Raw genomic sequence first — 13,028 nt, 5'->3', positions numbered from 1 at the left:
TGCACTCAAGGATTTTTCTTTGTTCTCAACAGGCTGGCATGTTAAGACGTTGGTAATTTTGGCGTTGTGCAAGCTCTGAAACTTTGAGAACCCAGATGATCTGTTTTATTTTGTTTTACTCTGTTTTTAGAAATATTGTTAGGGAATAAATTTGTTAAACTTAATCCAGTGGAATCCCGTGGTTTTCTTCTTCTCGACTTTTTTGAACATGCAAGGAAAGTAGTCTCAAAGCGACAGATTTTTTTTCTACAACTGACATAAACCAGAAAATGCAGAACGCACTAAATATGACTGTTAGCAAAAATATTAAAGAGTACGATAACGTGAGTTAAAACATTTATCAGCCACCATACCATCATCATTATTTATCTTTCTCTACTCTCCGGCGTTTTGGAAGGTCATGTCCGACCTCATCTTGGAAACTTGGGTATCAGAATTATTTTCGAGTTTTCCATTGGAAATAAGGACAAACATGGTCGTTTATCTGAAAACTTTACCTCGAATCGATTAGTATTTCTTGTAAATCGCACAGCTGCACAGAAAGGCAGGATCATGTAATGTCGTAAGTGCCAGGCTCAGTTGCAATGATGTTGACCAATCGTTGATAAGATTGGGGCAATGTCATTATTGGGTTGCCATATTGTTTCAGGTGTGTTGAATGGGGGGATCATTAAAGTGCAGGCAACATTCTTTTGCACAACATTTAGAGCGCATGTTGGTACGGAAGTGCTATGAAATGGGTTGCCAGATTTGGGCCTTTTTTTTCCCGCCACTTCGTGGCCCTGGTGGTGACGGCGTGGCCCTGCGTAATTCGCGTATAGGGAGGGCCGGCCATGGCGATGCGTAAATGTGAGAATTTTGAATGCAGAAGCACGATGCACAAGTTTACAAAGACTTTTCGTTGCAAGTGGTTGTTTAAGTGCAGGTTTTGAGGCTGTAATGTACCACAAAGGGGCAAGTTTCTGCATGATTCAATTAATGCAAACTATTTTACTTTTTAGGCTAAACTATGAAAGCAATGTGTTGAAGAACACACAATTGTTTAAAGCTAAATGTCTTTTTTAATTGAATGCTAACATTTTGATGATATGTTCAGAAAGTCAAAGATTAACCCCTGTACTAACTTAGATGACCCCCCCCCCTTACATTGATGTGTTCTCCCTACCATGAAAAAGGTGGATAAAGGTGGAAAGATTTCATGTAATCCATGGACACCAGTGAAGATCACAAATCAGTGAAGAAAAAAGGTTCAGCGCACTGTCTAGTGGGTCTAGATGACCCAACTCCCAATGTCAACGTGCCTAGCATAGCACAAGGGTTAAAAAAAACTCCTAAACATTACTACGAGAATACAGTTTTTATTTATTAGCTGTAAAAGATAATATTGTGACTACAAGAGGTTTTTTTGACATTCTTTTTAAATTTTCTGTGCCCTACCGCTGCACAGCTGAGGAAAAAGTTAAAAGGTAATGTTCTGACATCAGCTCAGTCATCCAGCAGTTCAGTTGGCCTTCTGTAGCCAAAAAGTTGAAAGTCTTCTTCATAGATTCTGTACAGCATCCTCCTGTCTTCCAGTGGCACACTTTGAAACCAGTCCATAACAGAATCAGCAGAAGTCATGTTTTCATATGAAGGAGGGAACTTGATATCGTTTTCCAGCTTTACCATCTTCAGCAGCTCCTGAGCATCTTCTTGAAGACTCTCTTGATGGCCAACAAAGTCATATCTGAGAAGAAAAAACAAATCATTTTTTTCTCAATTTGATACCAAGCTATATGTTCTAGTTGTCAATTTTGGTAGATATGTCCTTACTCAATGAGGCAGGGGTGACACAGGCGATACATCTGACTCCAGTGGGGCTCAAATGCATAGGTCTGTGTTCGTGGGTCCACTATGTACTGAATGAAGTTATAGAATGAAGGTCGGAGACCTTTTTTTCTTGCCACATTATAGTTCACCGTTAAATTACGCTGGTTTGTAAAACGTTGCAAAATGACTCTAACGTAGCCGTCATAAAAGTACTGATCATATTTCTGCATCTTGTCTCTGTAGGCAGAGATGAGGCGCACAAATGGATCACGGACAAACAGGAACTTGGTGTAGTGCTTTAGTTTTGCCTGCAGAACAAATAAACAAACATCAATCCTATATTTTAAAATTTTCGGGGCATTTCTAATTTAAACTGGTCAGTCTGTGATGCGTCTTCGTTGCATTGCGTGAGGATTCCATCTCAGGACGATCAGTTACTTTACATTCTATATACTCCTGTCCATTCCTCCTCCCGCCTGTTCCTAGCGGAGTGGTTTGTCCTGCTAACCCCCTGTCATCAAAATCCAAAACTTTATCAATCAGGTTGCATGCTCTCTTCTTTATCAGTGAGTTCTTGTAAAATGCCTATTTTGCGTCATAAATGATGTTGTTTTTTGCTCCTAACATGAAACCTTCGTTGTCCATGGTGAAAAATGGACGCGCTGTTATTTGCAGTGTAAACATGCATAGTCGCATTTTATGAAGTTTTATGAAGTTTTATTTTGACAGCACAATGAAACCTTTCCAGCTTTTTAACTGCAAAATTAACACATTGACAGACTGGATATAAAACTCCTGCATAAATGTTGCGTTGCAGCAGGCCGGACTTCAGACGCAGACGTGATGAAGGCGATGTAAACATCCTGGTTGATAAATGAACGTTGTATTTTTGTGCCAACGCAACAGAGACGCACCGGACCAATGGAAATGAGCTTTAAGTGTTTCTGCACAAACTGACCTTTCTCTCTGGCATTGGAAATTGTGTTAGGAGCTTGAATCTATCAAAACGGTGAACCAAGTTACTTTTAAAGGACTGAGGGTCTGGATATGGTTCATCATGATTTAAAGCAATTATAGTCCTTTTCCAGTTGGTACATGCCACCTGCAGAAAACATTTAAAGAGTAAGAGTTGAATACTGTTTTTTTTTTTTAAGTTTTCTAGTCACTTTTCCCCTTTTTTTCACAATTAACTTTGTGTTTTTTCTTCTTTTATACAAATATTAGTCTATAGTTGACTTTCTACACATAGCTTAAAAATAAAGTTATCCTAAATTTAAGAAAAAACTGCAATGTTTGGCGCAGAAGAGATTTTTTTTTCCTAAACATTGACTAGTTTATAATTTATCTGGAAATAATAATGTCATCTGTCCTGGGTGGATTTCTCCTTAAAAGCTGATGTTATTTTACAAAAACTGATGGAAATTCGTGTTGGCCACACATAATACATGCAGACAAAATACACATTGCTGCGTTGCCCACACATATTTTGAGCGCATCAAATGATAAATGTTGTTGTTGGTTGCACGTACTAACTTAACCGTAACTCTTTGCACTTGAGGGGTACCTGTATGCATATTATGGTATATAAATACCATTAAATCTTGGATTGTCTTGTGGCTAATGTGCTTTTTTGTAAGAGGGGATCCTAAAGTACAGCTACACCAAGTTATAGGGTGCTTGTACCATAAAATGCAAACATCTATCCTTTAGAAATTCATTTTTTTTGGTTACAAGAAATTTTGTCAGCTATTTTTTTAGACGTTTTTATGCTCAATTCCAATTTGTAAAGTTCCATCTTGCATAAAAGATATAAAACATCTTTAGAAAAACCGCAGAGTAAAAGCAGGTCTTTTAAATATGGCACTCTTTTATACGCCTTTATGAAGTTAGTAAGCGCAGATGATGCGTCACCTTAGGAATGTAACAGTAGATGATGCCGTGTTTGTCATCCACAATGAAGTTTTTCAAGTCGATCTTATTCAAGTTAACCAAACTTTGGTTTATGCCACCACACTGCTTCCTCAGAAGATCCTTTCTTAGTCTCTGCTGTTCTGAAAATTTCGGTGCTGCAAACACAGGAAAGAAATCTCTTAGAAAAATCCTTAAATGAAGAGTCCAAGTCTGATCATTTTTTGATCTATTTTCAAAGCATTCCCAGTGATCTTTTATTATGATTATGCCAAAAATCACAAAATCTTTGTTGTTTTTTAGGACATATATTCTGCAGAGCGGCAGGAGTTTATTGGTAATTTGCCTCTGAGTTGTGGGCGGGACTGTTGATGAGGAGTAAGCCTGCCGCTACATCCCGTCATCCATCTGTTTACACTCTCCTACAGCCCCTCACACCCCCAACCTAACATTACCATTGCAACAAAAACGGCGAGTAATATTCCATAATATCCCTTCATCATCCAAAAAATACAAGAACATGTTTTTAAAAAAAAAATGACAGCGCAGTATTTTCTGAAAATACTTTTTTTCTCCCTCATTCAGTAAAATACACAAGGATATGAAACACTGCTGATTTTTTAACTTTTAACAAGAAAAGCAAAGGATTTAAAGAAAAGAAAAATTCCTACCTATGTTTAGCTGATAAAACTCCAATCCATGAATTGTCAAAGTGATAAAAACCAGGAGTCCCGGCAGCAGAAAGACAGCCTTGAATTCCTTGTTTGATCCCATGTTGTTTTAGTTTGCAACCCTCTTTTAATGAAGTAGAAACAGACATGCAAAGTAAGAAAATGTGCTCCACCTTGATAGCAGTAGGTTTCCAAACTTCAAGAGTAAAACTTCTTACCTATTTCAAATCTGGGAATAAATTCCAAATAGAATAAATAAATACAAGTATCTTTATGTCAGGAAAAAGAAAAAATATTCGGAAGCTGGTTATGCAATAGTCCAAACTGTTTGTGAGGGCTGCCACTTCTCTTCTGGTAATCCTCTTCAGCAAAGAGCAGTACAGGAAAGCAGCACAGGGAAGATGTTCATTAAGACTTTGAGCTGCAATACAGAAACTCAAACCAAGGCAGGTAATTTTCTGCAGCTATGGGTGGGGCTTTGTCAATCTAGTCTTACTAAATTATTCTGATCACAGGACTTTGTGTGGAGCTTTTACAGCTTCACTAGGAATTAAATTGTGAAAAATAAGATCTTATTCAGACTTCTTTATTTAAGTTGTTGTGAATCAGGATCAGATCAAAAAATGAATTATTGCGAAATTCTATTTTAAGTGTTATCGTCTTTATCTGTCCTCCATGAAAAATCCCACAAAAGCATGTCAACACCAAAAACACAATTTTCATTATTTGTTGGACCTCTCATGAATATTAGGAGGCTTTGTGTTCTTAAATTATTTTTTCTCAGAAACGGTTTGTTTTTGTCGAACGTACCTTACATATTCAATCAATAAATCAGAAAAAAACTCCAAGAATAACTCCTGGGCCCATAACCTCTTAAGTTTAGACATTTCACCAGCTATGAACTCAAGGGGGAAAAGGAACTTATGGAGAAAATAATCTTATTTAGCCTTTTGATATTTACAAGAACAAAAATGATCAGCTTCTTCAGTAAAATATCCTTCTCAAAGACTGACAGCCCCTACATCCCTATTCTTTAAAAGCCAGCGTGTCATAGTGATGACAAAATAAACATTGAATTACATTTGGCAAAGTTTCACAAACCACATTTTCAGCTTGAGGCCATGTATTGAAATCTCTCAACGCTTCAACCTGCCTCCACGTGGCTTTGCGGTGTAAACACATTTTGCTCTGTGGAAATGCAATAAAAACAGCACCACCCTTTCTGTTGTCACTTTATTTTTTTTTTTACGCAATTAAAAAACAAAAGACAGTTAAAATGAAAATGAAAGGCTTACGCACCTACGAAGTGGATTTTACCTTTACATTTCTACCAAACCTAGTTGTGATGACACAACCTATGACCCTGACCTTTCAACAAAAGGTGGTAAAAGAAAGCATTTCATGTGGCAATGATACGTAACTTGAGTCCAAAAAATAAAATCTCTCAACAAGCTGCCTGCCTGAGGCTTTAAACAAAGTTTACTTTGTAATAACAGTTTTCCCAACCTTTCTTTTATGTCACGCTTTAGTTTGTTCATGTATTAAAAAAAGAAAACACACATTGGCAGAAAAAGTCCTGCACAAACAGTACCCAACCTACATGGTAAATAAATGTAGGGTTGTACATAATTAAATGTTTTATAAAAGAAACAAATCAGCTGCTCTTTTATTGACTGACAAAGTCATCTGATGTCTATCCATCTGGGCCAAAATGATACCCTTCTTCTCTTTATAGAGAAGAAGCAAACCAATCTTTTATCTGTCTGACTGTGATACTATGGCTACGTTCACACTGCAGGCTGAAACGACCGAATTCCGATTTTTTTTGCCTCTATGCGACCTGTATCTGATCTTTTCATGACAGTCTGAACAACACAGATCTGATCTTTTCAAATGCGACCCAGGCCACTTGGGTATGTGGTCCTGAATCCGATACGTATCCAATCTTTTCAAATGGCCGAGCGTGGTGTTGAACCTTTCCCGCGATTACTTTTTTTCTCCCTTTCCGACCTTGATCAGAAGCGCGGGGGGCCGAAGGCGGATCGTCCTTCGGGGTTCACTACCCTGTTCGGACCCTCAGATTCTCCAGACCGAGTTAATAAAGAGTAAATAGCATGTATTCTGGGGGAAACCTTCTTTTATTATCGTTCTCCTTCCTCCAGAACACACAACATGAATGCGCGCTAGAGTTAAGATCTTAAGCCCGAGTCATAATCCGACCCGGCCCGAGGGTCTAAAATGACAATCATTACGTTCGGGTCGGGTCAGGCCGGGCTTCTCTCTCGCTGACTTTTTTAATAAATATATTGTAATGGCTGCAAAGAAGCTCCTTAGGCGGGCGGTTGTCAAACAGCTCTTTATTAATCCTGTATGTCAGAACGGTTACCGCACGAACCAAAAGGCACAGCCAGCTTCTTCTTACTTAGAGGGAGAGCGTTCACCGAACGCACACACACACACACACAGGTAGACCCCGCCCTCTCTATCCCACTAGTCACCAGCCCACTGTTGATTGACATACACTGTGGTCCAGCAACTGGCAGGAAGAGGGGGGCGCCGGCCACCCGCAGCTCTGTCCAAACTCTGGGTCGTTACAATATATTTATAAAAATATATACTAAAACGATGTGTGGATACTAAACTAAGGAATACTTGTTATAAATAAATAATTTGGTTAAAACAGAGAAGGCACTGTAAGGTAATTGCTATATAACTACCACTAAACAAGCGCAGACGCAGAGCCAGGGCACGCTTTGCACACGTGTCGTGAATGTAATCTTCCTTCCGCAAGTCCGCATCTATTTTGTTAAGGTATCCCCGATATGGAGCAGCAAGAAGTAAAGGATAAACTTAAGACAGGGGAACTGAAAAGGCAAACATGCACCGCCGCGGCTGCAGTATTTCTCCACGTAATTAAGCGAGTGCGCATCAAGATCTCTCTTTCACTCTCTTTGTCTGGCCTCTTATTCTGTGTTCCAGCATTATATCGTTGTGCAAACAACCACACAAAGAACAGGTAAATCAAAGTAGAACATAACCCGTGGTGATTATTGCGCTGTTTATATGCAGTTTTTTAGTAATTTAAATGAAGTTCTTTTAATAGCGACTCGTCGCATTTCGGGCAGATACTCTGCAGAATTACAGGTTACTCCCCTAGGGCGGGTCAGTCAATTAACTCACCTGCTTAGCGTCCTATTTAAGTCAGGTGTACAATTGTTCATTCTCTCTTACCTTCAGCGCTCACTCTTTGCCCCTCCCTCCTCCCCGGCTTCCACCTGTGGGCTCCGTTACGGGGGGTTTTTGTTACCCGAAAGTGTAAGGAAAAGAATTATCTCAAGGAATTGAACGGAGCCTTATGCCAAACCGAAGTTGTGAATCTAATTGTGAATGCCAACCAAAAGATGTGAAAATCTAAAGATGTTGTGAAATAAATATTCTTCTGCAAGAGTTGTCTGACTGAAATGTGATTTATGCCAAGTAAAAGTTCTACTGGTGGTACAAGCGTGAAGAGACTAGGAGACATATGTGGACGATCGTGGAAAGCCACAAATTTGAATACACCTCTTGCAAAAATCACGCACAATTACCTAAGATTTATGTAATAATTGCATATAAACTACATAACACCTGCATAACCTGTGTAATTCTTAACCGACCAAATATTTCAAACAGCTCAAAACCAAATTTGTGTATAGATCCGGGACCTGAAACCCTTGACGGACATCTGCGTACATCGAGGAATGACGAGCACAAGAAAAATGTATACGTTACCTATATAAGGCATGTATCACAAAACACAGATATTTCATAAGTGGAAAATGCTCAAAATGTACTTAGTGGCTGAGTGACACAGTCTTCAGATGACAGAGGCAATATTACAAGAATCACACAATTTCTGACTTTAGGAGAACCTTAATAAAAAGTAAAATCTTCTGATGACAGTCAACCAGTTTGATATGTGAAATGTCTTCATTTCTTTTTGTTTTTTCCTTTTAGGGGTTGCAACAGCAAATCAGCTTGCGAAGTTCTTGTATTGAAGACTTCTGTCTCTATATAACCGTTTTTTTTCCCGGTTCCGGGTTACACAGCAGGACGCGTGGCGTGCCTCTCTGCGAATACAACTATCTTCAAATTACTTAAAAGGTTGATTTTCCCCAAAAAAGAGAGCTGACCATGCCCTCGAAGAAACCCCAGGAATACGAAGACCTCAAAAAGACTCTTGACATTATTCAAGAAACGCTGAAAAGTTTTATGGAACAAGTGTCGGCTAAGCTAACGCCACTTTGGGAAATGATGGAAGAGTTCCGAAGATTTCGGGCTCAAAACGAGCAGCGAGAAAACCGGGTCGAGATTCTGGAGAAAAGACTGGACGATGTGGAACAGCAAGTAAGGATGAATAATGTCATTCTCACTGGATTACCGATCAAGCCTCAAGCGAAGCTGAATGCAGCAGGAGCAAGCACTGCTAATGCTAGCGCTAGCGTAGCTGGCAGTGCTAATACGGAGATCGGTGCAGTGTCTTTGGAGCAGCAAATACATTCATTTCTCACATCTAAAGGGATTTCCCTGGATCTCAATACCATCGAGACCTGCCACCTGCTCCCCAGGAGAAAGCAGACGGATAAACCAGCGATCCTCATCAGGTTTGTGAATCACAAACACAAGCTAGCTTTGATGACCCAAAGGAAACACCTGAAAGGTTCGGCTGCTTATCTGAACGACCATATGACCAGAAGGAAAGCTGAAATCGCCAAACATGCCAGGCTTCTCAGGAAGCGTAAGCAGATTGAGAACACTTGGGTTAAAGGCTGCAGGATTTACGTCAAACCACTCGGTCCACCGGACCGGGCCAAGGTTCTGGTTGTGAGCTCCATGAAGGACTTTGAGAAGTGTTTGACCACGGTCGTCTGAAACAACATGGAGTAATAAACCAAAGAGCCAAATAATTTCAAGAAATATGACACCTGGATTCCTCACTTTCTCTGTATGTCTGACGTAAGTTCTGACCTGCAGACAACTTGACCTCAACTTTCACCGTCGCTGATATCAGCTGAAGAAGGATATGGACCTGAATCTAATGTCTGCAGTCATAACATCAAAGAGAACTATTAACTGTTTTGAACCCAGAAGAACGGCTGTTATCAGTAAAGAGAAGAAATACCCACCTTGGACAATCGACAGTTATGGACCCTTTTTACTTTTACCCTACAGCATTACTTTATTATAAAAAATAAATAACTAAATAAAAATACAAAAAAATATTAAAAACAGTAAAACAAATGATTAATCACTTCTTGAAAATTGTTAAATTGATTGACTTTTAATGATATTACTTCACTTTCTCCAAAAATTGATAAATTGATTCAAAAATCTTTCCTAATGTAGCATAATTTTGCACATGTTTTTATCTTTTGATACTTGATGAAATTTTGCTATGAAAATTCCTGAAACAGTGTTGTCTACTTTATTGATATAGTATTTTGTTATATGAATGGCTTTTATAAGTAACATAATCTGCATATATTTCAGATGACTGATCTGCATTTGCCATGTTGATTTCTAAAATAGTTATTTTTGACTTAATACTTAAGTAATTCATCTTTGTCATGTGCTTTATCGATATCTTATGATTTTTACTTCTGTCTGATAAAAACCGGGAACCGGATATTGATAAATAATGTAATAAAATGGTTATAGTATAACGGGGTGGGATTATATAAATTCGCTTCCTTCCACTCCCTTTCAAGCAATATTTGTTAATGTCTAATTATCCAAAGTATGATTAGTTACTGTATGAATGTATAACTGATGTTTATATTGCTGTTGTGTATTATTTCTACTTAATTGCTTGAAATAAACCATTTCAAATCAAAAATCAAAAATATGGGCTCTGGCTGTCAACGATCGCAGAGTGCAAACGGGTAAAGTGTGTGCATAATCTCCAAGCAATGACAGACCAAATGATGACTTTTATCTACTCTTTTCTTTATTGTAGATTCAAATTATGTGTGTGTGGTTTTACAACAGAATAAATAATACTATTATAATAAAGTAAATTCACCAACCAAAACCAAAATAGTATTATTCATTAGCCAGTAATTTAGCAACAGGCTGTCTTAATACTTCTTAGCCTGTTGTACCTGCATTTTGCAAACATTCCACAAACCTCTGATACACATGAATGATACACATGATGAACATAGCATAACTTTCAACTAAAACTAGCTTAACTTGTAAAGTAAGCAGAAAATGCACACACTGATAAACAAACAGATTTTACCCAATACAAAAACAGAAATTTGGCAAACTGTTCTCATGGGCGCACACTTAAGCTTAAAAAAACGAATTGCTGTAGGAACATTGCCATTGGCTGCTCTGTTTACAACTTATTAAACTACTCAAAAAACTGTGGTGAACTTAAGAGAAACACTTCAGTCCAATTTTCCGAACAGGTCTGATTCATATATTTGGTGTGACATCGGATGCCCTTCCTGATACAACACGCAGTATTTATCTGGGCTTGGGCTACATTTGAATACACAAAGTGTAAAATGAGTAAATACTCTTCTAATTAAAAACAATGAATACAATAAAATTGGATTTTAGAAAAAAAAAAGTGTACTATGATTTATAGACAAAAAAGAGCACACACTTCTTTTTGGATTTAAATATGCAAACATGACAGGTTGACAATAAAACAAGTACAGGAGCGAAGTGTAAAAACAAGTTCCCTTTAGAAGTCTTTGATAAACTAACTGTAGTTTTTTTTTTTATATCTACACACTCCCTGCAAACTGTTCCTCTAAATTTTTGGCAAATCAAATATTTATCTGTGAATGCCACACAACTGTATAACACAACTGCATAACACCATTTTCTGGCTTTACATACAAAACAGGCAGTCATTTAATGTGTGTTCCAAGTTAAACCAGTTATCCGTTGAAAAAAGCCTCTAGAAGTGATGCAGGTACTACAATTGGTGGGCCTTAAGGCTTCTGCTCCACTCCAATCTAAAGGGTTCATTTGTTGAGAAATAGATCCATTTACTTATTTGTTTTCTCTAACTGAGCTGGCATCTTACTTAAAAGTGTAGGGCTGGGTAGCTCCAATTTTGCTCGCCATTTTTGTTACACTGGTAATATTAGGTTGGGTAGTGTGATGGCCTGTAGCAGGAAAGACTGGAAACAGAAGGATGTCGGGAACAAGGGTAGGCTGTCGCTCTGCAAAAAATATTCAATAGAAAACAACACAGTTTATTTTCAATTTTGGCTTAAAACAGAATAATCATAATTAAAATAACACTGGGAACGCTTTGAAAAGAGATTAAAATCGGAGTGGGTCTTCGACCGTTACAGTGGAAGCTAAAACCCAACGCCACCTCCTCCAATTTTGGCAAATGCATACAGCTTAAACAATAAAACTGTCACAAAAACGTGCATTTTCTAAAAAAATTATAAGCATACGCACACCATGTATGCAGTTTCATTAGCAGCTTCCTCGTATCACCAAAGATCCAGTCAAAATCCATATTACACAGAGTGGACTTTGTACATGGGAACAACTGTCACAACAAATCCATGTTCTGAGAGAAACCTTTGATATTGAACAGGTGAAGCTTTATTTATATAGCACTTTACGACACCTTCAGGGTACCAAAGTGCTTTAAATTTAAAGACAGTGTCATGGCTACAGAACACTTTTCGAACCCAGATGCTGAAACCCAGAAGGAACACAGCGGGAGGCAAGCGTGGCAGGTAAGAGGTTTAATACGTGGAGCAGGAAACAGAGCGTGAGCAGGACTGGATGTCGGTTCCAAACTAGAGGCAGAAGTTAGCGGCGTCACTGGTGGATTTCTCCGTAGGCAGATGTTGGTGGAGGATGGGATACTTGAAGAGGCAGAGGTTCGTGGTGGGTCCGCAGGAGAGGACAGATTGGCGAGACCGGCTGGAAACTGATTCTGGCGACCACTCGTGGTACTGGATTCCTGGAGGTGAGTAGAGAGAGACAGTTTTTAGTCATAGACTTGACGTAACGAAACAGACAATAGCTTGACTTGAGGACCAACTATGCACCATCAGGGGCAACGGACTGGCGAAGACTGATGATCCTGGAGCTCCTTATGAAGGCGGATGAGGTGATGAGGTAAGTGGTCGCAGCTGGGGAGAATCAACAGCCAAGTGGAGAGGAGAGGGGGAGGAGTCTGACAGAGGCACCATATCAGACAGACAAAAAATGAAGAAAAAACAGAATAAAACTACAAAAATAAGCCACAAAATACATGAAAGACAGATAAGAATGCAATAAAACAAATACAAGAAAATAAAATGTCACCAACTACTGAGCAGTGTTGGGACTAACGCTGTTTAGGTATAACTGCATTACTAACGGCATTCCAAGTTGAGTGACTAATTACTTTTATCCCAGCTACAATGGCGTTCTAGTTTCTCTGTATGAGTCGTGGTGCGTTACTTGACAGATCATTGATGTGGTTTAATTAGCAATCAGATTAATTGCCTGATTGGGAGTGGGCAGAAGGAAACTTTGATGTGCCGAGGGCAACGGACTGGTTCAACATTTTTACGGACAAGTCTGTATGAAGCTAAAGCTGGTGTACGATTTTAAAGATCCCAGTTTCCCTCA

At 38.8% G+C, this 13,028-nt stretch overlaps 1 protein-coding gene across 2 annotated transcripts; it reads right to left on the bottom strand.

Annotated features, from left to right (window-relative positions):
* Positions 1–1,147: 1,147 nt before the first annotated feature.
* LOC101173978 (carbohydrate sulfotransferase 12) lies at positions 1,148–4,877 on the bottom strand. 2 transcript variants are annotated; one of them, XM_011487426.4, is made up of 6 exons: positions 4,607–4,877; positions 4,389–4,512; positions 3,721–3,875; positions 2,768–2,911; positions 1,813–2,117; positions 1,152–1,726 (listed from the first exon to the last, which is right to left on the bottom strand). In XM_011487426.4, the coding sequence occupies exons 2-6, from the start codon at positions 4,489–4,491 to the stop codon at positions 1,486–1,488; spliced, it is 948 nt and encodes a 315-aa protein (XP_011485728.1). In that variant the 5' UTR covers positions 4,492–4,512; positions 4,607–4,877; the 3' UTR covers positions 1,152–1,485. The 2 variants fall into 2 exon arrangements, with proteins under 2 accessions (XP_011485729.1, XP_011485728.1); XM_011487427.4 differs by lacking the exon at positions 2,768–2,911 and having other exon boundaries at positions 1,148–1,726.
* Between the last annotated feature and the right edge of the window lie 8,151 nt (positions 4,878–13,028).

This window comes from Oryzias latipes, chromosome 18 (assembly GCF_053564925.1).
Source record: "Oryzias latipes strain Hd-rR chromosome 18, Olatipes_Hd-rR_3.1".
Taxonomy (NCBI): domain Eukaryota; kingdom Metazoa; phylum Chordata; class Actinopteri; order Beloniformes; family Adrianichthyidae; genus Oryzias; species Oryzias latipes.
The sequence above is the reverse complement of the archived record's forward strand: the minus strand, read 5'-3'. Positions and strand labels throughout refer to the sequence as shown.